General features: G+C 37.4%; 2 protein-coding genes across 3 annotated transcripts in view; both read right to left on the reverse strand.

The window, feature by feature from the left end:
- Positions 1 to 206: 206 nt before the first annotated feature.
- Positions 207 to 10505, reverse strand: LOC126820398 (delta(3,5)-Delta(2,4)-dienoyl-CoA isomerase, mitochondrial). Its single transcript, XM_050548315.2, has 8 exons — positions 10390 to 10505; positions 9011 to 9170; positions 7728 to 7816; positions 5556 to 5680; positions 4195 to 4308; positions 3488 to 3630; positions 2275 to 2425; positions 207 to 1114 (listed from the first exon to the last, which is right to left on the reverse strand). Exons 1-8 carry the CDS (start codon positions 10418 to 10420, stop codon positions 1019 to 1021), a joined length of 909 nt encoding a protein of 302 aa, XP_050404272.1. The 5' UTR covers positions 10421 to 10505; the 3' UTR covers positions 207 to 1018.
- A 2042-nt stretch (positions 10506 to 12547) lies between these two features.
- Positions 12548 to 27521, reverse strand: part of LOC126820372 (histone-lysine N-methyltransferase 2D) — a 91629-nt gene continuing 76655 nt past the window's right edge. For both annotated transcript variants that reach the window (XM_056101159.1, XM_056101160.1), the window contains exons 20-32: positions 26889 to 27403; positions 26372 to 26508; positions 25380 to 25754; positions 24349 to 24563; positions 23412 to 23655; positions 22745 to 22857; positions 22002 to 22291; positions 21466 to 21602; positions 20686 to 20816; positions 19641 to 19818; positions 18140 to 18256; positions 17137 to 17319; positions 12548 to 16383 (exon numbers count right to left, since the gene is read on the reverse strand). In XM_056101159.1, the coding sequence (XP_055957134.1) occupies positions 16291 to 16383; positions 17137 to 17319; positions 18140 to 18256; positions 19641 to 19818; positions 20686 to 20816; positions 21466 to 21602; positions 22002 to 22291; positions 22745 to 22857; positions 23412 to 23655; positions 24349 to 24563; positions 25380 to 25754; positions 26372 to 26508; positions 26889 to 27403 (2728 nt within the window). In that variant the 3' untranslated portion in view covers positions 12548 to 16290. The remainder of the gene's footprint in view (positions 16384 to 17136; positions 17320 to 18139; positions 18257 to 19640; positions 19819 to 20685; positions 20817 to 21465; positions 21603 to 22001; positions 22292 to 22744; positions 22858 to 23411; positions 23656 to 24348; positions 24564 to 25379; positions 25755 to 26371; positions 26509 to 26888; positions 27404 to 27521) is intronic.

Here is a 27521-nt window from a genome sequence, read left to right on the forward strand (position 1 = left end):
AGTCATTGAAACGGTCTGTCACAGCAAGTTTTTGGCTTGAGGTACATGGAACTGTGGATTAACAACTAGAAGCATTAATGCCGATTGATGATGTCATCGGGTCAAAAGGTGCTCGTATGACCTCTGATCTGACGCGAGCTTCCACTACAATCGTTCAGATCTTCGTGTAGTAGAGGCCATCGAAATTATAAAAAAACAAAACGAAATATAGATCTGTATTTTAATCAGATTGTTGTATTCCCGATGAGAATATCTTGGATTTTACACCCCACCCCCAACTTGTCGAGTAGTTTATGGGTTATGGCTCGCAGAAAAATAAAACTGACACAATTTAATTCTTCTAACTACAACAAAATATTTACGACCATTATTTTCCGTTTTTAGAAAAATAAAATATGAATATGATTATTTCTTTCATTACAAAAACAGACCTAACAAAAAAAATAGCCACCACATATTTGAATTTTACGAATGCAGGCTTTTGGTCCACATTGTCCTGAGCTGATTGTTTTAGTTTTAACTGATGAGGGTTATTCAAGGGGTGGTAAGCATGCTTTAAATCGTTTTTAACTGCAAGAGGGGAGAGAGAAATGGGGTTTAATGTCCACTGGACACAAAATAGGTCATTTCGGGACTAACACATGGTTCAATTTTATTTCAATAATTCGCTAGCGTATAGGTGTCTTTAGCAGTGGCAGGAAACCAGAGAAAACCCACAAGGTTGGACAGGCGACCCTACTACTTGTCAGGTACAGCTGACGCAATGACGGACCTTATAATACAGCGCGCATGTGCTAACCATTCAGCCATCCAATCCAACCCCCCAACTGCAAAAGAGGTAAGAATAAATTTACAAAGCTTCTTGGTGCTGCAAATCCCACACAATTTTAGACTGAACAACTGTAACTGGCTAGCCTCAATAATTTTAACTGTTCCAGAGATTGTTATTATTAGAAATTATTAGTCGGTTCTTTCCAAATGGATGATTCTCAAAAATAATTTATCAACAAAAATGTTTTTATAATTTAGAGAAGACAGCTTCTTTCTTTTCCATTCCTGCCGTCACTGCCTTCACTATATCTTCACTCTGTAGCATGCTCTGGTTCCATGTCGCCTGAAAGACAAATTATTTGATACATGTTTATGCAGTCAAAAGCATGAACAGACAAAGATTTACAACAACCTTGACCATAGCCAGCTTAGCTTGACAGGGGGATGGATGGCCGAAGGGTTAGCACATGCGCGTTGTATCATAAGGTCTGTCATTGAGTCAACTGGCAGGGTTTCGATTCCAAGGTTCTATGTGACAAAGAGTAGGGTCGTCTGTCCAACTTTGTGGGTTTTCTCTGGGTCCTCCGGTTTCCTCCCACTGCTAAAGACCCATACGCGCAAGCAAATTATTGAAATAAAATTGAACCATATGTTAGTCCCGAAATGACCTTTGTGTCGATTGGACTTAAGCTCCATTCCTCTCTCCCTCTATCGCTTAGCCTGACTTCCTGGGGCAGAACCGCAGCAGGACACCTGTTACCACTGTTTGTCGTGTATTTTGTACACGAGGAGCAGTCCATTTGCTGATTACACTATTTTGCTTTAATACACTATTTTGCCTAAAACGTTTTTTAGGACTTCGAATTCTGTCTTATGGTTTGGATTGTTCGTACTTGTTCGTTTTATTTTATGGTTAATCACGACCAGAAACACACCAAGTACAGTATGGTTAATGACAGCCAGAACAGGTATGTTTAATCCAAGAAAAGGCATACCCACCACAAATTTTCAATATATGAGATATACGGAAGGACGAACATTACTTTCTCCTCCGTAAATAAAAGCGGTACGAAAGGACGGACATACCTTTGTTCGGTATAAATGAAATGAAATGGGTTTAACGTCCTACTGTTCTGCTCCGATTGGGCTAATGAAGTCGAGCATACGCCATACAGTTTGCACTATGGCCTACTCTTATATTGAATTCCAACTGCCAAGGGATCTTTACTTGCACGCCAATGTGTACACAGGACATCAGGGTTTTTTTTTTGTCCCTTCCGAACGACTAGACAGCTGTCCTAGTCAGGCCCTCCATCTTGCTACACTGACAAGTTGAAACCACATCGGAAAATCACGATGAACTTTCTTGGCTAATGCAAGGATCACACACACAACCTCCAGGCTAGCAACGAGCAAGCGTCTTACCCAATTAGCCACCGTGAGCCAGTGTCTTACCCAATTAGCCACTGTGGCTCTCGTGATCGATATAATAATTAAACTTACCACATGATCGAGACCTTCCGGTACACTGTGATCGCGAGAATAAACCAAACTAATTTTACTTCCCTGTACAGCTATCGGACTTTTAGTTGCTATTAAACTGGCTGTATCCAATGCCCCTTCCACCATCGACTCTTTCGTGTCAAATATACGACTGAAGAATAAAATGGTTAAAATAATAAATGTGCAGGCTAATTGCTTTGTTTCTTTTTTTAACAGGCCCGGGGTAGTTAAGCAGTCAGAGCAGTAGTGTCATGTCAGTTGTCAGGACTCCCTAAACTTGAGGTAGTCGAGTCAATTTGTGCAAATTTTTAAAGATACATTATGATAAAGAGCTAGCCATTCTTGCTATTAGAATAGTTCGAAAATAGTTAATGTAAAATGAATAATTTTAAACATTCATTCAAATTACTCTATTGCGAGCGAAGATATTAGCCTTTGAAGGTTTGACAAGACGTGTAAAATTTCAACCACCGCACTGATTGTTCGAAGCTAAGTCTCGCTCCTCCATTTTAAATTAAATAAAAATATGGCTGAACCGTTCTAATCTATTTAATATCGGAGAAATCTGATGCCATCGAGAGTTGATTATGGCCTGGATCAGTTAATTAATAATTTAGAAAACATTTCAGGCCTAAAGAAAGACCTGCAATAGGCAGATTTAGTTCTTGCATAATATATGTTTTTAACGGAACAACGAAGAAAAAGAAATGTTAGATTTTACACCAAGAAATAAACACATGCAGGGGCCCAACACTGCTCTCAACAGCCCTAACCTCAAATACAATATTAACCATACATTATGCAAGGCCTGAAATGGTATCTAAATTATGAATTAGACATTAATTATCTTATCCAAATCATAAAAAACACTCGATACCATCGCTAGCCTGTGATATTTACTGGATTTTAATCTGATTTGCTTGTCAACGGTCATTGATGATTTAATCAAAAAATGGATAATTGAGACTGTTTTTTATCGTACCGACCTTTGTAATGATTATCGAGGTTAGGCCTAGAATTCTAAAGCTAATATCTTGGTTCAGAGTGGATCAATTTGACTGAAATTTTCAACAAATTGCCTTTACATCATCTAGCTTTTAACTATTAATGTGAGAACTGCCAGATCTTTATCTAATCTTCCATAATGCCCCTGTAACAAATAATTTCAGACGATTCAAAATTTTGTATTTCTGTGATTTTGAATTACTCTTACCTGACTAATCCAATCTCTTTTGCCTCATTAGAGTAGAATTTTCTTGCTGTATAAGTTAGTTCTCGAGCTAGACTATCGTTTCCAGTGATCTTTGGTAATCTTTGTAATGTTCCGACATCAGCAGCCAGGCCAATATCAACTTCCTATAAAATGAGAGGAAGAGAGAAATGGGGTTTAACCTCCACTCAACACAAACTAGGTTATTTCGGGGCTAACATATGGTCCAATTTTTTTTCTCAATAATTCGCTTGTGCTTAGAGGTCTTTAGTAGTGGGAGGAAACTGGAGGACCCTGAGAAAACCTGTGAGGTTGGACAGGCGACCCTACGCCTTGTCACGTACAACCAGAGAATCGAAACCATGCCAGTTGACTCAATGACAGACCTTATGATACAATGTGCACACCCTAACTATTTGGCCATCCAACCCCCCTCCTTGTCACGTAAAAGATGGGAATCCAAACCATGCCATTGAACTCAAAAACAGACCCTATGATCTTCAGAGCACAAGACATATCACTAGACCCTCCTCCCATCCCCCCAAGCAGCTAAATGCCCCTCCAATCCTCCAGACAGCTAAATGAGTCAGAAGTAGTAAGTCATTGTTTTATGATGTAAAAGAATTTTTAAATCTTTTTTTGCATGTTTCAACTTTGGATTGTACAAAACAACAAAACTCCCAGAAATAAACAACCAGGTTGAATGTTACCTTGATCTGAAACCAAGCATCAGATGTACAATATCTGATATCACACGCCGTTATCATATCAATACCACCGCCAACACATGCGTTATGTATAGCAACAATCACTGGTTTACTACACTGTAAAATATAAAAACAATCACTGTAAAATATAACAGCAATCACTGCAAAATACAACAGCAATCGTAACAATCACTGTAAAATATAACACCAATCACTGTAAATAATAACAGCAATCACTGCAAAATATAACAGCAATCACTGTAAAATATAACAGCAATCACTGTAAAATATAACAGCAATCACTGCAAAATATAACAGCAATCACTGCAAAATATAACAGCAATCACTGTAAAATATAACAACAATCACTGTAAAAAATAACAGCAATCACTGTAAATAACAACAATCACTGCAAAATATAACAACAATCACTGTAAAATATAACAGCAATCACTGTAAATAATAACAGCAATCACTGTAAAATATAACAGCAATCACTGTAAAATATAACAGCAATCACTGTAAAATATAACAACAATCACTGTAAAATATAACAGCAATCACTGCAAAATATAACAACAATCACTGTAAAATATAACAACAATCACTGTAAAATATAACAACAATCACTGCAAAATATAACAACAATCACTGCAAAATATAACAACAATCACTGTAAAAGATAGTTTTTATGGCAGCATGATTTCTTTATCAAGAATAATTCTCATTCTTTGGTTGTTTAAATATCTAAAATCTAAAATATAGGTATAATCATCATGCAGTTTAAAATTTACTTTCTTATGACTTATTTTTTGCAGTAAAATGAAATGAAATGGCGTTTATCCTCCTATTGTTCTTATCCGACGGGGCTAATTAAGACAGGCGTACACCATACAGTGTGCTACTCTTATATCGAATTCCAACTGTCAAGGGATCTTTTACGTGCATGCCAATGTGTACACAAGACCTTGGTTTTTCATCCCATCTGAAAGACTAGACAGCTGTCCATCCTGCACCAATGACAAGGGGAAACCACGCTGGAAACTCCGGATGAACTCTCTCGGCCAATGGCACAACCTATTTTTTTGCAGTCTGGCAATGTGTCAAAAGGCCTAAACCATGTAAATAGGACAAAAGCAGAGCTATTAAAATGGGGGGGAGGAGGAGAGGGATGGGATTTAACATCTGCTCAACTCTAAGCCGGTCATTCCACGACTAACATGATATCAATCTTTATATCCAGCATGATCAAAGCCTACACATAAACCATTTAGCCACCCACCCCTGATGAAAGAACTTAGGATCTAAAGCAGTACAGCCACCCACCCTCCCACTCTCAAATGGATAATGTTGGGTGATCTCACCTTTTCAATGACTGTAAATGTTTCTTGGTAAGCACGAATCAGTTTTCTAAAAATAAAAGCTTTCCGACTGACATCTGTATCTGACTGCATGATCTGAATTCCATCAAAATCCATCAAATCCAATCCTGAAATATGCGGTAGAGCCTACTCATGTTTGCATTAAATATTAAATAAGTATTAAAAAAAAGTAATTTTCTCAGCCAACCAGTGGCAGCGCCAGCCGTCGGTGATTGGAGGGGAAAAGCTGGGGCAAAGTCCAAGGTTAAGGGGGCAAAGGCACGAGCTTCAATTAGGGGTAGGGGGCCTCCCCCAGAAAATTTTGAAAAACAGGTTGCCGGAAAAGCAGTCTGGCAGTATTTCAGGCACTGATCGATGAGGTAAAGTGTCAAACGAACGGACTTGCGAATCACGACGAAGCCCACTTACGAGCGTCAAAGTAGGGAGTCCTCCCCCAGAAAATTTTGAAAAATAGACTGCCGGAAATGCTGTCTTACAGTATTCTGTCAGGCACCGATCGTCGAGATAAATAGATCTGCCCAGATACCGTTCGTCGCCTGTTCACTAGTTTATCCGACTAGAGAACAAAATGTCAAACGAACGGACTTGCGAACCTCAAGAGAGAGAGAGAGAAATGGGGTTTAGCGTCCACTCGACACAAACTAGGTCATATTTCGGGACTAACATGGTTTAATTTTATTTCAATAATTCGCTTGTGCGTAGGGGTCTTTAGCAGTGGGAGAAAACCCATGAGGTTGGACAGGCGACCCTACGCCTTGTCACGTACAACCGAGAATCGAAACCATGCCAGTTGACTCAATGACAGACCTTATGATACAATGTGCACAATGGCCATCCAACCCCCCTCCTTGTCACGTAAAAGCTGGGAATCCAAACCATGCCACTGAAGCCAACAGGGGGGGTTGGATGGCCGAATAGTTAGCCTGTGCACGCTGTATCATAAGGTCATCATTGAGTCAACTAGCTTGGTTTCGATTCCCTGGTTGTATGTGACAAGGAGTAGAGTCACCCGTCCAACCTTGTGGGTTGTCTCCGGGTCCTCCGGTTTCCTACCACTGCTAGAGACCCCTACGCCCAAGCATATTATTGAAATAAAATTGAACCATATGTTAGTCCCGAAATGACCTAGTTTGTGTTGAGTGGACGTTAAACCCCATTTCTTTCTCTTTCTTTTCCTAGCTAGCATTTTACTCACTGAGTCACTGCGGCTGGGTTTTATTCTACGACAAAACAAGACCCTACTCATTGTATCCTCCAAGTGGGGAATCTAATCCACACCACTTGACTCATTTACAGACCTTACAATCTAAAGCGAATGTCTCAGATCATTCGGCCATCAAACCCTCCTAAAATGAATGGAGAAAGAGATTTATTGGAATTTTAGTACGAGCCAAAAAGAATTCCCATGATATAAGCAATATGAAGTATTTCTAAACTGGAGGCACCCTATGACAGAACAATCTAGGTGTCACCAGATATACATACAATCACACACCACATAACACCCCTGCTACAAACAATCACACAGCACACCACATCACACAGTACACCACATCACACCCCTGCTACAAACAATTACACCACATCACATCCCTGCTACAAACAATCACATACCACATTACCCCCGGATACATACAATCACACAGCACACCACACCCCTGCTACATACAATCACACAGCACACCACATTGCACCGTACCCCTGCTACATGTACATACAAGCACACGACATTACACCCCTGCTACATACAAGCACATGACATTACACCCCTGCTACATACAAGCACACAACATTACACCCCTGCTACATACAAGCACACGACATTACACCCCTGCTACATACAAGCACACGACATTACACCCCTGCTACATACAAGCACACAACATTACACCCCTGCTACACACAAGCACACGACATTACACCCCTGCTACACACAAGCACACGCCATTACACCCCTGCTACATACAATCACACAGAACACCTATTTACACCCCTGCGACATACGATAACACCTCATTACATCCCTGCTACATACAATTGCACATCACATTGCACCCCTGCTACATACAACCACACAGCACACCACATCAAGCCTCTGCTACATACAATCACACAGCACACCACATCACACCCCTAATGGGGAGTATATCTCACCTGCTGTAAAGATTTTTCCTGCTCCTGTTAGCACGACAGCCCTACAATCACTATCTTCTGATATCTGGTTAAAACAGCCGACCATTTCCCTTTAAAATATAAAAACAGATTATAATCGTCTTCTATAATAATATCCTATAACTATTTTTATACTGGGACATAACGAAAGCCCATCAGATTATAATCGTCTTCTATAATAATATCCTATAACTACAGGTATATACCTTTTATTTACATGTGTATACTGAGACATAAAGAGAATGGGGTTTATGTCCACTTGACACCAGCTAGTTCATTTCGGGACCAACATATGGTTCAATTTTATTTCAATAATTTGCTTGTGCGTAGTGGTCTTTAGCAGTTGGAGGAAAGCGGAGGACCCAGAGAAAACCCATGAGGTTGGAAAGGCGATCCAACCAGGGAATCGAAACCATGCTAATTGACTCAATGACAGACCTTATGATGCAGCACGCACACACCAACCATTCGGCCATCCAACCCCCCCCCCCCCAACACTGAGACATAATGAAAACACATCACTGATTTGACTGGCAGTGGCGACCAGAAACAATGCAGCTGAAATATAATTTTTGTCAAGATCTTAGGCCGAACATCTACTAACACAAATTATGTAGCAACCCATGGAAGGTAAGAACAAGGGATTAAATAATTAGACGTCAGTAACACATTCATTTTTCTAACGTTAAGCTGTCTGAGTCCGGCACCAGCGAAAAGTGTCAGCCCTGATAAACCCATGTGGACCCCTGACAGGTACGATCATGCAGATCCTGTCCAGAAAGCCAGGATTAGAGCCTGAAGCTAACTTGCTAATTTCACCATATTTTCTCTGTTACAATAAGGAGGAAGTGGTTCAATCTGATTAAAACACAGATCCTATTGCGTTTCGTTTTTTATAGTTCAAAATTTCGTTTTACTTGTCTTTACTACACTAGGATCTGAAAGAGTTGTTATATTACCGGTGTTTTGGTTGAAGTGAGGGATTAGCCAATGAAACGGTCTGTTACGGTGACTCCTTGGCGTGTCATGCACAAAACTGTGGGTGAACCACTTGAAATGTCAACGCTGATTGATTAATCAATGTCTGATGTCATAGGGTCAAAAGCCACTTGTAGACCTCTGACACGACCTCCCACTACAACTTGTCAGACCTTCATGTAGTGTAGGCCATCGAAAGTATAAAAAAAATGAAACGAAATATAGATCTGTATTCTAATCAGATTGGAAGTGGCTAAAACTGATGTTAATGAAATTTTAAATCTAACCGCCAGAAAGCCTTGTTCATGGCATTCCTCTTCTCTGGTCTGTTCAACTCAACTTGGATGACATTTTCTCTCGGTTTCGTTACTTTTAATGTTTCAAAATTATAGGTGGATGAGCTACACGATCTTTTGGTAATATTGGACATAATAGGAGATGACAATCCTGAAATAAAACAAGTCCTTTTAATACACCATATCGTTGAAGTGGTTTCTGGCTGGGATGGAAGGAATGGAATGGAATGGAGTGGAAGGGATAAGATAGAATGGAATGAATGGATGGAATGGGAAGGCATGGTAGGGCTGGGAAGGCATGGTAGGGGATGGAATGGAATAGGAAGGGATGGAAGGACTGGGATGGGATGGAAAGGGATTCAAGATCTTCATTGATCAACAACCCAACACGGTACTTAAGTCATTTTAAGACCAACATATTGTAATTTCTTTTGGTTTATGTAATGAAAGACGGGAGAATTTTGTCCAGGCAGCACACAAAGGGCAGCAATGTCTCTGACTGTCATACCAGCCAAGGGCAGCAATGTCTCTGGTCAGTAACAACCCTGCACATAAATAAAACCTTGGCCTAGCAACAATGCATACCCATAGCGCATGACGTTACTGACTCAGTGTACGATATGCATTATGTAAGTAGTGCAAGTAGCTAAAGTTGTTTTTTTTTTTTAGCATGCCACGGCAGCTGAACAAACTGACGTCATGGGCTGGAATCGGCCCGCGGGCCGTAGTTTGGTGTCCCCCGATTTAAATAAATAGCCAATGCCATATTTTGGTCTCGAGATATTTTGAGTTGAAACATTCAGACAAATATGTAAAATATACAACAGTATAACTAGTATAAGAACTGACATTGATGAAAAGAAAGTGGAAAGATGCATTAATACAAAAATTACATAGGACTCTAGTAGAAAATACAATAAAATGGACTTTGCCCTGGGGGTAAAAATGGTTCAGCATAATAATCCATTCAATAGCCTAATTATACCAAATGGACTTTGCCCTTCACACTCCACAGGGCTTCAGTTTCTATGTGTATATAGGTAGTTGGCTTACCTAATACAGTCAGTTTTATAATTCTGATCCATAATAAAATACCAAATGGACTTTGCCCTTTGGTTTCTAGACAGTCAGTTTTATAATTCTGATTCATAAAATACCAAATGGGGATCGTTTTTATATAATTGCTTATTCATCAACTTATCAAATTCAATCAACTTGTTGTGATCAAAAACTGAAGTCTTAGAATTTGAATAAAAATAATAACTATCGTCATTATTTAGTGATCTGTATTGTTAAAAATTATTTTTTCAGCCAGAATTAGAAACTATTATTTAATTGCAATATAAATAAAATATCAATTAATTAATTACCCTTGAAAACTGCACGCAAAGATGTGTTCATAATAGATTATATACAAGTTACCAACCAATGTGAATGACTTGGTTGAAACACTACTTTCACTTCAAAACTTAGAGTTATCCCCCCGTTACAGTCTCAAGCCAAGAATGTGTAATTGAATTTCATTGGTTGTTAGAAGTATCTAGGGGCGTGTTTAATAAAGATCCCTTTAGGCTTTCAAAGATTTTGTCCCCTTGGACGAATTCACCCGAACTAAATTCAGACAATTAATTAACTTTACAGCATAGTTGCTTTTCCATCTCAAATAATGTATTTTTCCTGGACTTCGCCAAAAAGAGAGCGTATCCAGGAATTTTGTGTCTTTATAGATTGATAAATTTTATTACATAATAGGCCTACCCCCTTTTCGGGCAGCATGTAAATTATACATTACACAGTCAAGTGTATTAATACATTATAAAAGTGGATGAAAAATACATGTACACACAAAACATAAATGGATCAAAAATATATAAAAAGTGGATGAACATTTCATAAAAGTGGATGAAATGTACATTTATATACATTGAGTGAGCAGGCCTGTGTACAAAATATAAACCAAAGTTTTGAATATATGTCACAGTCGCTTGAACTAAACTTGAAGATGTCTTAAATTGTTGGTTATTTTATTTTTTGGGGTTTATATAGAAGTGGGTGCCACATCCCTTATTTTGAAAGCATGGATATTGCACAAAGTTGCTGAGTGTTTTTGCCAGAGCAATTAACGGCGGACTAAACATGTTTTCGATTGGGTCTCAAATGCCCCATGGCATAAACAATTGTCTTGCGGAGTTCCTCATAGCGGTTGGCCTCAATGAGAAAATGGTACTCATTTTCAACTTTCTGTTGAGGGCAGTTTGTGCAAAACCGCAGATGTGCAGGTATATTCTTGTAACGCCCTCTCTCTATTTTAAAGAGACAATAACACTCTTGCTGGCTTGAAAGCTCCAGAAAATAATATCTCTATCTAAATACCGTACTAGATGTTTAAGTGTCCTACCTGTTGTGTAAATTATCCATTACATCCTATTTTACCTGTCCAGAGGGTTCGAAAATATTTTTAAATCGAAGTTTCATTTGAAAAGGTTTACGTTAGACGTTTCAAGCCATTATGTTGAATTTTTCAAAATTTTTGAATAAGGTGTGTTAAGATGAAATTTGTATCATCAATTAATTGAAATATTCTAAAATAGTACAATTTGTTGACCAGAATAAAGATTGGGACATATTCAGTTACAACAAGAGTGGTATTGAGCCTTTAAGGGAATGTGTGCTTAGTCTAAGGCGGGACATGGCGGTTTTAGTTTTAAGATTTTTAACAACTTGCAGGTATGGCACCGTAGCATTGACATTCTTTTTAAGCCTATAAAATGTTTTTAGTTTCTGGGTATCTGAAGAGCATAGATTAGTATAAACTTCATCGAATTTGTTTTCAAGGCATTTAGTAATTTTCCATTCCAAAATCATCTATCGATGAAATATGAAATTAAAACCCATTCCGTGAAATCATCATTGATGAAATTAATAAAGGAACATCCATATCTGAGTTACGTTTCGCATTTAATAATCTCCAATGCAATAAGTCCAATGGACCCGATCTTATGCTCAATGAAATGCTCATGCCATCACGCGAAATCATGATCGATCAGTATTTAAAACTTTTTAATTTAATCTTATCGTCTATAATTCCTGAAATATAGCAATAATTACAGGGGAATAGCCCTTGCTAGTTGTTTGAGTAAATGCTTCTTATTAATCTGTTTCACAGAGAATTACGAAAGTATTCTAATATCTCTGTAAAAGATGACTACCTTCTGCGCGTGACGTCTCATATGCAGCGTCAATCATAGGCTTAATGGGGCGTGCATTGTTTACATATGACCTTACTGGTTCGGGCGGAATGGAGCCTTTTACTCATTTTTATACCCATTTACACTAAATAGGAAATAATTTTTACCTACAAATACGTCAAACGTCTTTATTTATTTTTCTCATATATAAAAAAAATCCACCCCCCACTGGTATCGAATCCTAGACACACAGGTGTTAAGCCATTAACCCCGCCCATGCAGGTGTTAAGCCATTAGCCCCACCCCTCCCCAGGTGAAGTGAGAAACAAGGAAGACTGAATATATTTATTATATTGAGGTGAGAATGGTTTATTTACATGTTTTTAGTTCAACTGTTTTACACACTCTATATATGGTAAACACGACACAAACAAATATATATATATAAACAAATAAACATAGTAACTATAGTAACAACAAGGACATTATTATTATTATAATTGGCACCAAGAGATCTAGAAGTTGGAGAATATTCCCAGTTGTGAACTTCAGGAATCAATATATGATCTTCCACAGGGGCCTATCATATTGGGCATCTCAAAGCTCTAATAGGAGAGCCCAATAGAATAGGCCGTTTAAATATATGATATACAGATATAATTAGTATTTATCAATAAAATGATGGGAAATGATGTTTCTACATACAAACTACTTGGTACTTACGTATTAATAAGATCTATATTTAAGCTCTGTTGCATAAAATATAAAAATACGCACAAGTTCAATGTAGATGCATTGTAAAATATTTTATATACGCGTATGCATTAGTGTTTTTTTGAAGAGTTTAATAAATAGATGGCCACATGTACTTTTTATTTGATTCAGACAGAATGAATAATTTTACTGCAAATCAAAGATCGAACCCATCCGATTCATTTTTTAATTTATTCCAAGAGAAGATAATTTCTATATGCTGCCATTTGTATGTAAAAAATTTACTGTGTAGATTTTTTATTTGGATAAAATATTCCCAATAATCTTTTTAGCGAAACCTAAAATCTCTCGACCTCGCGTCTAGATTCAAGATTTAATCTTTCTGCAATAAACTCTTGTTGTTCTGTATTCTGACGTAAAAGGATTATAAACAAACAAAAATGTGAAAACGTCCAAAGCTAAAAGCCAGAATCTATTTCTCCTTTATTGTTGAGTTATGTTCAGCGTTTAATATCTCTGTGCATATAGTTTATATGTTAAATTGCGTGTGCGTAAAATTAGAGTTATAATGTGAATATGACTGAACAATCAACGAGAAATAAACCCCTCTTACAAAATATTTAAATAATTTATAGACGATAAAACAAAATTCAGGGAATTGATCCAGAATAAATGGATAAATACCAACTATTATTACAACTTTGTATCAATTTCAAATATCTGAAATGGATAAAATAAAGTTTTAAATTAAATTTAAATGAGAATATGAATGATTCAATATATGGGCCTGATAACTGTTGAACAGGCCTATATATAAATGGCTACTCTACTACAAGTGGGCCTAGAAAATTAACAGGCCTGTATAACGTGTGCTGCACTGACATAGGCCTAGATATAAATGGCTACGATAGGCCTATATAACTTGATACTATATAAAATGAGTCTAAATGTAATGGACCTATAATTAATTATCATATATGTACTGAGCTATAATTGATATTATTATATAAACCTAGTGAATATATGAACACAATGTGTATAAATTATTATTATCATATATAACTTCATGATATTATATAATATATTATAAACATATACAAATAATCTATAACTATACCTAAATTAATCAACCTGTTTACATTCAGATATCCACCTGTTCACAATTAGATATCAACCTGTTTACAATCAGATATCCACCTGTTTACAATCAGATATCAACCTGTTTACATTCAGATATCAACCTGTTTACATTCAGATATCAACCTGTTTACAATCAGATATCAACCTGTTTACAAAACACCATGTTTTGTTTAGTTTTTATCTTGTATTCCATTAAAATATTGATGACTGTTCATCAGTCTCATTGCTGACGTTTCAATTTGATCCAATTTTTAAAATACATTTCAAATGCCAATTTATAAAACTATAAATGTAACAATACTTATTCTTTGAAATTTTAATTGAATGGCATGCCATATTGACTGACAGGATGGTTCTGCTGTCAGTCAATTTCACGATCGGTCAATCAAGACCAGTAAAACGTGTGTGAAATGAGAAGCCTGGTTTAGACATCATCATATCATTGTAAGATAAGTTATAGATTAGAATTTCTATATTGTGAATGTTTATTATTAATAAGAGAATATGCTGATCTTCACATTGAACCTTAGAATTATGTAAAAGTTTAAATTGTAAATGAGAAATAAGAGATTGCTGACTTTTAGGTCCCGCCTATTCAATATTTAAACGAATCTTAGAACACATCACAGGTGTATTCTTTTCTTAAACTGGTTATGATTGGTTGTTCCATATGATTGACAGACAAGTTGCCTTCATTGATTGGATTATTCCAGATGATTGACAGATGCCTTCATTGAATTATAAAACAAAACTATACATAAAATTCTCTTAACAAAAAGTATTGGTTTACATTTTAAAATTGAAAGTAGCGTCATAAAACTACCATACAAAGATATACAAATCACTTAGAATTTTCAGCAGATTGACTTGATTAAATGGAATTCAAAAATCAGGAAATCAAAAAATAAATCCTCATGATTTCCCGAGCTTAAAAGTTCACTAGATCAAGTCAACGACCAATCGAACAATCGAATTGAATTGTAAAGTTCACTAGATCAAGACAACGACCAAGGAAAGTAAATCGTAAAATAGAATTTAAATATAAGAAATTAAACAGTGATTAACCTGCAGTGAATAAAGATAAATTACAACACCCCTTTTATATAAAATAGACTGATCTAAAACAGACTATAATCAGTACCAAATTGAAGAATAGTCCACTACTCTTTAGGGGGGGGGGGGTGTTTCACCTACGTAAATATTAAATAGTTAATTACAATATATTATATTATAAAGATGAAAAACCAACATCGCGAATCAACATTCAAAATGGACAACTGTTCGTAAATGAGATACAAAATTGAAAAAAGTTCTGTTGTATTTTACGTACAAGATACATGGACCATAAAATGTGACAAATCTATTTACAAAAAAAAAAAAAAAACAAACAAAAAAACACACACCTCCACGTAATATTATTGCTTTGACAAAATTCTTTATGAAAAAGACTGAAATTTATTTACAAAATTGTCTTATAGATGTAAAAGTAGTTTGTAATTTCACTCCTGTTTCGATTCTCCGTATAAAAAGCTGTCCAACTACCCCGACTATATTAATATTAATAACTAATCACACTACAAATTCAACAACAAGGGTGTCAAGAGATACATTTCAAATTTCAAAAAAATGGCCACTTTCATGATATTTCTGAGAAATAGTGATTAAAATATGCAATAATTTAAATTACGAAATTTCCTGAAAGTGACCATAGAGCTCGAGAAGACAATAAATTTCTATTTTACAATGAATCTACGAATAAAAAAAATACAATGTATGATAAAGATATATAAAAAAATTAACTCTGAAAAAAAAAAAAGCTTATGTGAAATGTTGTCTTATGTACAGTTAATATAAATCCACCTTTCTCAATGACGTTATTCTATGTAAAAAGATTTAATTATTTAAAAAAAAACATGAACTGCATAGCACTATCGTTAAACTTACGTAAAATGAAATGTTTTATAAACAAAAGGATATATATCTGTTTATATAATTGAATAATGTACGTATATATGTTATGATGTATCCATAGTAACGGTGAAATCTAGGCAATATGATGAACCAAATCACCCACTTGAATAATAAATCATCTCTAGTATAAGTTTTTGTCGTTATAACAAATCTTTAACACTTGAGGTCCTGCTCTCGTATTGTCATTATTTACACAGACGCAGATATATATTTATTGATAAATTAAATGGAGAAAACTTCCTGTATTATTTTGTCTCTTTAATTCATCCATTTTCGACAGCAGCCCGCGCCGCAGCTACAAGGAATCTTGTGTTGGTCGTCTTCAAAATCAAATTTATAATCATACGTCAACTGAAATTATAAACATTTTATTATAGATGGAAATGAAATTGGGTTTAATGTCCTACTGTTCTGCTTCGAAGTTAGCTAATGAATACAGGCATACGTCATACAGTGTGCTATGAGGGAGATTTTGCCAGGACAGCGGCACTACGACCTACTCTTATATCGCATTCCAACTGTCAAGGGATCTTTTACGTGCACGCCAATGTGTACACAGGACCGCGTTTTTTCATCCCATCCGAACGACTCGACAGCTGCCCTTGTCAGGCCCTCTGTATATTGACCCCCAGACCACCGCAGTTCCCGAAATTACAAACATAATATATTTAAAGCACCGAGATCACATCATACAGATACTATTAAGCTTATGTCTAGCTCTCCACAATATTTCTCACAGAACTGACAAGTATTGTGACCCACACAGAGTATGCTGACTACATGAAGCTCATGTTAAGCTTATACCTAACTCTGAGGGAGCAAGAGAGAGAGATGGGGTTTAACGTCTACTCCACTCAAACTAGGTCATTTCGAGACTAACATATGGTTCACTTTTATTTCAATAATTTGCTCTGCGCATAGGGTCTTTAGCAGTGGGAGGAAACCGGAGGACCCAACGAGGTTGGAAAGGCAACTCTACTTCTTGTCATGTACAACCGGGGAATCGAAACCATGCCAGTTGACTAAATGACAGACCTTACGATACAACGGACACGGACTAACCATTCGTGACCCACACAGAGTATATTTAATGTTTTATCGTACCTCCTCTCCTTTGCTCAATCTTCGGTTTGTGATGATGATAATTTTACTGTCTTTTTCGAACGGCACGACTTCAGCTACACAGTTAGGAGCGCAGGAGTGGTTGATATAACGTGCCGGTCCACCAGCCATCGTGGCATCTATTACGCTATCTTCATCTATACGGAACATGTAGATACCGCGATTCTAAAACATAAAACATATTATTATATCTCCTCTAAATACAGATAAAACATCACCTTGATTCTAAAATATAAAACATATTATTATATCTCCACTAAATACAGATAAAACATCATCTTGATTCTAAAATACAAATTATATCATGATAGCCATGTCTTCAATTCATGTGAAATGAAATGGGGTTTAGCGTCCTACTGTTCTGCTCCGACTGGCTGAGGAAGACGGGCATACACCATACAGTTTGCTATGAGGGAAACTTTGCCCGAGCAGCAGCACTATAGCCTACTCTATATCGAATTCCAACTGCCAAGGGATCTTTTACGTGCACACCAATGTATACATGGGACCTCAGTTTTTCGTCTCATCTGAACGACTAGATAGCTGTCCTTGTCAGGCCCTCCATCCTGCACCAATGACAAGGGGGGAAACCATGCCAGAAAATCCTGATGAACTTTCTCTGCCAATGCAGGGATCGAACACGCGACCCCTAGAAATCCTGATGAACTTTCTTGGCCAATGCAGGGATCGAACACGCGACCCCTAGAAATCCTGATGAACTTCCTTGGCCAATGCTGGGATCGAACACGCGACCCCTAGGCTAGTGAGCCTAGAAAGTGGTGCTACAACCTATTTTTATTTTAAAAACTGACGGGATCTTTTACGTGCTTTCACTGATATACACAGGGCCTAGTATTTCCGTTACCTTTAAACAAAACCAGGAACTTTTATCAGTGAAAGCTGGAATTAACCTGGGTTAGGGCCATACTCACAGTCACCATTTTTACCCCCCCCCCCCATGCGCCAGTATTAATTATATATTTACCTGTTCTTCATACGTCTTCTCACGTCTGTTGGCCACTTCGTTACGTATTAAATCTCCGATATATTCTATCACCATCGTATGTTTCTCTAAATCTCTAGCAGCGTATAAACCCAGACCCTGAAATATAAACCCAAACCCTAAATAATATAATACCCAGCCCATGAAATATATCAGTATTATAACCATATTATAAACTATTATGTTTTAAAGTTAAATTCATTGAAATTTTAATTTACACATAAAAGCTAAACATTTAAGTGTATTTATCATATTTTAAATTTAATTTCTTTGAAATTCAAATTTTATGTGACATAAATTGACTGATGGTAAGTTTTTAGGATCGGTAATATAATGTGAAATATTCTATATTAAAAATACATTATGTAAGATTTAGATAAAGAGCTAGCCATTCTTGCTATAATAGTTCAAAAATAGATAATGTAAAATGAATAATTTGAAAATTTCATTCCAATTACTCTATTGTGAGCGAAGATATTAGCCTTTGAATGTTTGACAAGACGTGTGCAATAATTTCAACCACCGCACTGGTTGTTCGAACCTAACTCTCGCACCTCCATTTTTAGCTTAAATCAAAATATGGCTGAACAGTTCTCATCTATTTAATATCGGAGAAATCCGATACCATCGAGAGTTTAAAAATAGATAATGACAAATTACTTTATTCTGAGTCTCTGTCATCTGATGACATTGTGAGTTGATTATTGGCTTGTTATGTGAATAACGGTCTAAATAATAGATTAAATAAAGAAAACACCTGCAATAGGTAGATTTAGCTCTCACTTGATTTAGCTTAAACATACATTATGCAAGAGCTAAATCTGCCTATTGCAGGTCTTTCTTTGGGCCTGAAAACTGATCAAAATTATTAATTAGTCATTAATTAACTTATCCAAACCATAACCAACCCTCAATGTCATTGCTAGCCTGCGATATTTACTGGATTAGGATCCGATCTACTGCTCTACGCTCTTTCATGATTAAATCAAGAAATAGATAATCAAGACCTATGTATAGCGCCAGGCAGGGTAAGCTTACTCTTCTGGACACCTGTTACCACTGTTTGTCGTGTATTTTGTACACGAGGAGCAGTCCATTTGCTGATTACACTATTTTGCTTTAATACACTATTTTGCCTATAACGTTTTTTAGGACTTCGAATTCTGTGTTATGGTTTGGATTGTTCGTACTTGGTTTTATTTTATTATCGTATCGACTTCAGTAATGATAATCGAGGTTAGGCCTAAAATTCAATCGCTTAATGCTCGGTTCAGATCGGATCAATTTGACTGAATTTTCAGCATATTCCCTTTACATTATGTAGTTTTTAACCATTATAGTGAGAACTGCCAGCTATTTATCTTATCTCCCATAATGTATCTTTATGTAACTGTTAACTTTACACTTAAAGTTTTTCTTTTTCTTTTTATTAATTTAGATATTGTGTCAATGAAGCATATAATAATTTCAATTCAAACCTTACCTGAATTCTGGATCTGTCTAAATACACGTTGGTTTTCCATTCGGTCTTCAGACGACGATATTGTTGAGATTTAGAATGAACAAACTGTTTCATATATGGTGAGTTGACATCACCGGTTACCCCGGTAACAGACGATGGTAGGGAGCGAGTTGAGCTGCTGGTTTGTAAGGCATGAGGTCTAAAATTAAACAACAGATAAATGTTCTAAAACTTGAAAACACCACGATAATTTTTGTGAATTGAATTACGTCAGATTAATGTAACGAAATGAAATGAAATGAAATGGGGTTTAACGTCCTACTGTTCTGCTCCTAACCTGGGCTAATGAAGACGGGCATACACCATACAGTGTGCTATTAGGGAAATTTTGCCCGGGCAGCGGCACTATCGCCTACTCTTATATCGAATTCCAACTGCCAAGGGATCTTTTACGTGCATTCCAATGTATACACGGGACCTCGGTTTCTCGTCTCATCCAAAGGACTAGACAGCTGTTCTTGTCAGGCTCTCCGTCCTGCATCACTGACAAGGGGGAACCACGCCTGAAAATCTGGATGAACTTTCTCGGCCAATGCAGGGATTGAAAACCCGACCTCCAGACTAGCGAGCCAGCGCCTTACCCACTTAGCCACCGTGATCCCCAGATTAATGTAACATCTCTAGGACAATTATTATAAAACAACATCATCTCGTCCACTCAACACAAACTAGGTCATTTCGGGACTAACATATGGTTCAATTTTATTTCAATAATTTGCTAGCGCGTAGAGGTTTTTAGCAGTGAGAGGAACCCGGAGGCCCCGGACAGGCGACCCCATTCCTTGTCACGTACAACTGGGGGAATCGAAACCATGTCAGTTGACTCAATGGCAGACCTTATGATACAACGAGGAATGCACTAAACATTCGGCCATCCACCCCCCCCTGGTTATTATAAAACAATGACCGGCCGTCCACATGACAAGACAAGTGACACTAGGATAGTCATTATAAAACAACATTATCTCATGTTAACGACTACCCTCCCCCATGTTTGTAAACATACCTTCGGAAATGAGTTCTAAGTTTTGGTTCTGTTCTAGCGGAACCAGTTGGGTTTATGGCCAGTGGCATCTCAATTAATGGTGATCGGCCAAATTTGAAACTGTAGTCTTTCAGTAAATCTGTACCGGGAAGCTGGAAAAACAACACAAAATATTTATATTAAAATCTATTTTATTCATTTGAAGAGCGACCACTATAGTGTGTGTTATCTAAAATCTCCTGGAATTGACAGAGGGAATGAGACCATCTGTTTTAATATCGTCTGATCAAAAAGTAGAGAAGACATAATTTTTTAAACAATATAAAGGGCGATAATCCAGATGGAATTTTATAAAACACTAAAAATAAATAATAAAATGTAGTGAGCAAACATCTGGATAATAAATATCTCCGTGAAGCAAAACAGAGAGAGAGAGAGAGATGGTGTTAAATGTCCACTCAACACAAACTAAGTAATTTCGGGACTAACATATGGTTCAATTTTATTTCAATAATTCACTTGTGCGTTAGGGCCTTTAGCAGCCAGAGGAAACCGACAACCTAGAGAAAACACACAATATTGGACAGGCGACCCTACTCCTTGTCACGTACAACCGGGGAATCAAAACCACACCAGTTGACTCAATGACAGACCTTTTGATACAACGCTCACGCGCCAACCATTCGGCCAACCCCCCCCCCCCACACCCCCCACAGAAGCAATATAAAACATGTGGATGACATTTCAATATCTGATCATTTACAACACAAATCTAATAATCGAGTCAGAAACTCTACTCACCGATTCGAGAACTTTTACGATGTTGGTTTCCGTTAATCCAAACATTTCCTCTCCCGTAACAAATGATGGATAAAGTTTTACAAGGTCGTTCTTTCGCTTCATCCTCTCGATTGGTTCAAATACATTCATCCAGGCACCTGTTGATAGACAGAATACCAATTATGGATACCTCATTGAATCTTCTGGCCCCAATATCACAAAGCATTCTCAAGACTTCAGTTAAGAATTTACTCAAAACTGTTCGCCCTATTTTAACTAAAATATAGCTCTTTATAAAACTTTTGTTGTTTTACTGTATCAAATACGTCAATAAGAAACTATGTACAAATGTTTGTGTTTCTAGATCAAAGATATTTTCTCATAAACAGTGATTGAAAGTGGAGTAAATTCTTAACTTAAGTCTGAGAATCGAAACCACCCCAGTTGACTCAATGACAGACCTTATGATACATTCGGCCAAAATAAATCTTGGGCAGATTTAGCTCTTACATAATCTATGTTTAACTTCGTGAGAGAATTAAATATATAAAATTTACCTTTAGGATTAGAATCTTTGATGATGACGTCGTCAAATCCTGATTCGGTTATTTTAATGACAAATTCAGGTCGGCCTTCTTTATCTTGTATATAACAGGTGTATCGACATCGTTTATATAACGCCCTCATACTCCAATAAAATCGACTAGTACGGAATCCCACAGGATAAATATACTCCCGGGTGTTAAAGTTATTTGTCTGGATCTGGTGTGGTAATAGTTGTCCGATACAATGTAACGTTAACGATCCGACACGTAAAGTATGGTTTCCTTCCTCTTGATGGATCATACTGTAATATATAAACAAATAACTAATAATGTAGCACAGATCAGAAATTTCCTCGATTCTGATTGCTCAAAAAGTATTGAGAGAGAGAAAGAGAGAGAGAGAGAGAGAGAGAGAGAGAGAGAGAAATGGGGTTTAACATCCACTCGACACAAACTAGGTAATTTCGGGACTAACATACAGTTCAATTTTGTTTCAATAATTCGCTTGCGCGTAAGGATATTTAGCCATGGGAGGAAACCGGGACAGGCGACCCTGCTCACATACAACCAAGGAATCGAAACCACAAAAATTATGGTCAAATGGCCAATAAAACACCTCTATTTTAGCAAGTTGTATAAAATATCACTGTGTACTTTTTTTCATTTTTGTGCCGCCACTGGGTAAGACGATTTCCTTTCTGTACCAAAGACTGAGGAACTTTCTCACCGATGATAAAAATTAAAGGAGAAATTACCTGGCTATCTGTCTGTCGTCATCACGATTGATATAAACACGTCTGCTGACTACGAGTGACGTCAGTTCATCTTCAACATGTCCTTTAGGTAAATGATTCGGACACAGAATTGTCTGAAATACAGATACATATATATTAAAATAACTACATTTAACAATATCATTATTAATATATTAAAACCTGTTATTAATATATTAACCAGCAGTTGCCAGGCAAGATACGCCAACATTTTCCAAGAGATGGACAAAGAACAAGCTCAATAAAAAAAGCAATTTTTCGTACAATCAGGGGCCATAATCGATATACGTAAATATCTACAGGAACCTAGATCTTAGGATATAAACATATTTAAAGTTTCATCAAAATCAGATAAAAATTGTCAATTTTCCATCTCATCTGAACCACCAGAAATTCTTGCCAGTCTCGGCAGTCCCACAACTGGGGAAAGCACGTTGAAAAACCCTGAGGAACTCTTCTGGCCGACACTGATTGAACCAGGGATCTTCTGCTTCGCAAGCCAGCATCTTACTGACCTAGCCACCATGACAACCCTCATCTTGGAAGAACATACAACCAACATCCTGCTGCGTGAGCCAGTGACTTACCCACTGAACCACTGTGGGCCACCCCTCATTAAAATTAATTTGTATATTTTCACTGGACTTACTTTATCTTGGAAGAACATACAGCCGACATCCTGAGCACACGGCAGATGATACGAGTTAGCACATCGAACTTTAAAACAGCTCATTGTAGCTCCGACCTTTCTACATCGTGAACATTCTACCGTTAATCCCCGTTTATAGGCGATATCTACGGACATCAAGGCCCCGTTTAACGTCTCGTAAACTTCACTCGACCACAGGGAACAGTTTAAATGGGCCCATTTGTCTACATCCAGATTCAGCAATCTGCAAAATTACAAAACAATAAGAATTGAAACAAATACTTGAAGAATATGCAACTGCTTTTCAAGTCTCGGATGGCTGAAAGTTACAAAATGAAATGGGGTTGAACGTCCTACTGTTCTGCTCCGACTGGGCTAATGGAGACGGGCATAGGCCATACAGTGTACTATGAGGGAAATTTTGCCCGGGCAGCAGCACTATGGCCTACACTTATGTTGAATTTCAACTGATGAGGGATCTTTTCTGTGCATGTCAATGTATATAGCCAATGAAACGGTCTGCTCCAGCGAATTCTTGGCATGAGCTGCACGGAACTGTGGGTAACCCACTAGAAACATTAACGCTAATTGATTAATCAATGTCTGACATCATAGGGTCAAAAGCCGATTGGATGACCCCTGACACGACCTTCCACTAAAACCGGTCATATGTTCATGTAGTGTAGGCCATCGAAAGTATAAAAACATGAAACAAAATATAGATCTATATTTTAATTAGATTGTTTGTAACTTATCTTATAAATGAAATAAATAAGTTATAACAGTTGGTCAGAGCCTATAAACCATTTATAAATATCACAACTCTTCTAGATCCTAGTGTAGTAAAGACAAGTAAAATGAAATTTTGAACTATAAAAAACGAAACGAAATAGGATCTGTGTTTGAATCAGATTGACAAATGCAAGAATTTTGTTACCTGCTTGGTCCATCTGGTTCACCATCACCCACAAGACCACAGAAAGCACAGATTCGAGTATCTTCAGGCATCGGATCTGGTTTATAGGCTAAAACTAACTTCGCCCATAACTCCTCGATCTCTATAGTCGAATGTTTTTTGACTTTGATCAGACACTCGGCTGATTCCAGATCCCAATATTTCCATCGGATATCTTTCCATTTCTTCACTAAGGGCTGAAAATACGAAAATATTTATACATATCATGATGGCAAACGAGAAGTTCCCAACTTGAGAATCCCAAGAAAGAGGACTAGGTCATTTTGGGACTAACATATGGTTCAATTTTATTCTAATAATTTGTAGTATCTTTAGCAGTGGAAGCAAACCGTAGAAACCAGAGTAAACCCACAAGCTTAGACATTGCAACCCTACTCCTTGTCACATACAAGCGGGGAACCTAAACCCCACCACTTGACATAAAACAGACCTTATGATAAGAAGCAAATGCCTCGGTCCTTGTGTGTAGCAGAATAAGGTTACGATCCACAGACCGAGGCATGCCCTGGGTTTATTGACCCAGTACACACGTCCAATGCGATGTGAAAAGCCTGTACTAAGATGAGAGAGAAAAATAGGGTTTATCGTCTACTCGACACAAACTAGGTCATTTCGGGACTCACATATTGTTCAATTTTATTTCAATAATTTGCTTGCTCGTAGAGGTCTTTAGCAGTGGGAGGAAACCAGAGGACCCAGAGAAAACCCATGAGGTTGGACAGGCGTCCCCTACTCCTTGTCACGTACAACTGGAGAATTGAAAGTACGGCAGTTGACTCAATGCTCCTTGTCATAGAACAACCAGGGAATCAAAACCACCCCAGTTGACTCAATGACAGACCTTATGATACACTGTGCACGTGCTAACCATTCGGCCATCTACACCCCCTGTACTAAGTTGATTTAAATGGCCATGTGGGAAGCCTGTACTAAGATGATTTTAATGGCCATGTGGGAAGTCTGTATTAAGTTGATTTAAAAATAAAACTTACTTTTGGTGGTTCGGATGAAATACTGGACATTCTCTTCAACTTTCTGTTCATCTTCTCCTCAAGTTTGGGTTTAATCTGAGGGCTGAGAGTATTAGGGGACAGACTGTCTTTAGGAAGGGTTATATTAGGGGTTAATAATGGAGTGGTAGGCGTGGTAGGTTGGGTATGACTAGATGAACCACTAGGTGGCGTTGTATTTATCGATAAAGCAGATAAGGTGTTACGAGGAGAAGCTGTGGGCGTTGATTCCACGCTCTTGTGCTCTACGATGTTTCCGCTTTCCTTTGTTTCCATGGTTTGGTTTGATTGATGGGTGATGGAGAACTGCATGTAACAATTCATACTACAGAATGTTACATCATCCCCTTCCGATTCCTGCTCAAATAAACAAACAAAAAATTATAACTCCAATCTTTTCTTGATTTTATAAATTATAAAATGGGGTTTAACATCCCAGTTTTATGCGCCGACTGGGTTAAACATAAATTATGCAAGAGCTAAATCTGCCTATTTCAGGTCTTTCTTTAGGCCTGAAATGTTATCTAAATTATTAATTAGACATTAATTAACTTATCCAGACCATAATCAACTCTCGATGTCATCGCTAGCCTGCGATACTTAGTGGACTGGAATACATTTTTTGAAAAGTAATTAAACGTAAAAATGGATAATCAAGACTTTGTTTTTTTTATCGTACCGACTTTAGTAGTAACAATGATCGATTCTAGCCTAAAATTCAAAAGCCAATATCGCGGTTCAGAGTGGAGCAATTTGGCTGAAATTTTCTCGTACAATTAGGGAATCGAAACCACACCAGTTGACTCAATGATAGACCTTATGATGCAGAGCGCACGTGCTAACCATTCCGAACTTCAAACCTCCCTACTTGACCGATGACTTTTCGACGTTCTCTGTTCATATGGACCCTGGGTGTATTACCAAGTGTCTACATTATAAATTACGTTTAACTTTAAACAAGATAAGATTCAAACCTGCTCCTCCTTAGTTAAAACTGGTAAATCAGCTTTCTTCTTGATGATGCCAGAACTGATAACCACGACATCACAATGACGACAAAACTTAGGTTTAGCTTTTACTAGAGAATGAATACTCAGGGCTTGTTCCTTATCTATTAAAAATAAATTATTTTATAAAATATCTGATTTTGCTGTAAACATAAAACATTTGTAGAAGACAAATGGGGTTTAACGTCCACACGACACAAACTGGGTCATTTTGGGACTAACATATGGTTCAGTTTTATTTCATTAATTCGCTTGTGCGTAGGGGTCTTTAGCAGTAGGAGGGAACCCTCAAGGTTGGACAGACGACCCTACTGTTTGTCAGGTATAACCTGAGGAATCGATAACTACACCAGTCGACTCAATGACAGACCTTATGATACAACACGCATGGGCTAACCATTCGGCCACCCACCCACCCAGTATCACGTTTAAATACTTCTAATTAAGGCTTTAATTTTATGTTTTTTAAAATTATTTAACTTACGAGTCATCTGAACTTTATAGGACTCAGGCGATGGAGTTCTTCTGACTTCATACGTTGGGGGTATGGCAATCTGTAGTAGATCAGCTATCCCAGCAATCACACCTCCAATATCCTCAGCAGCAGACGCTGATAAGGTCAAGGTCACCGATACTTGTTGGTCGGTGTTAGGATCAGTGAATGGACTAACTAATCCAGAAGTTATGGGTAATTTTGTCGTGATCATTTCATCTCCTTTCGTTAGTCCTGGGCTTACTTGTGTTAGTGCCACAGAGTTTTCAACTTTTGGGTCGATCTGTTGTTCCGCCTCTTCTTTCACTTCGTCTGATTTATCTTCGAGTTTTATTCCTGGTTCGGACTTGATAGGAATCGGATGAATGAGCGGAACAAATGGTGACGTTTTCCCGTCAATTGACAAGGCAGCAGGTTCAATTGGTCGTAAAGCGGGATAGTCGCCGTCTTGTTCACCGAAACCAAACTCAGGCGACGATGAGGAGATAACTGTGTCAGGACTATCACTGAAATAAAGAACAACAAATTTTAGTACATATTTGCGATTCGTTTAAAAATGATGATACTTATAATGGGCTTTCTTCACATTTTTTAAAAAAAACTCCTGGGAATGCATTTATGAGT

The sequence above is a fragment of the Patella vulgata genome, chromosome 5, assembly GCF_932274485.2.
Source record: "Patella vulgata chromosome 5, xgPatVulg1.2, whole genome shotgun sequence".
Classification (NCBI taxonomy): domain Eukaryota; kingdom Metazoa; phylum Mollusca; class Gastropoda; family Patellidae; genus Patella; species Patella vulgata.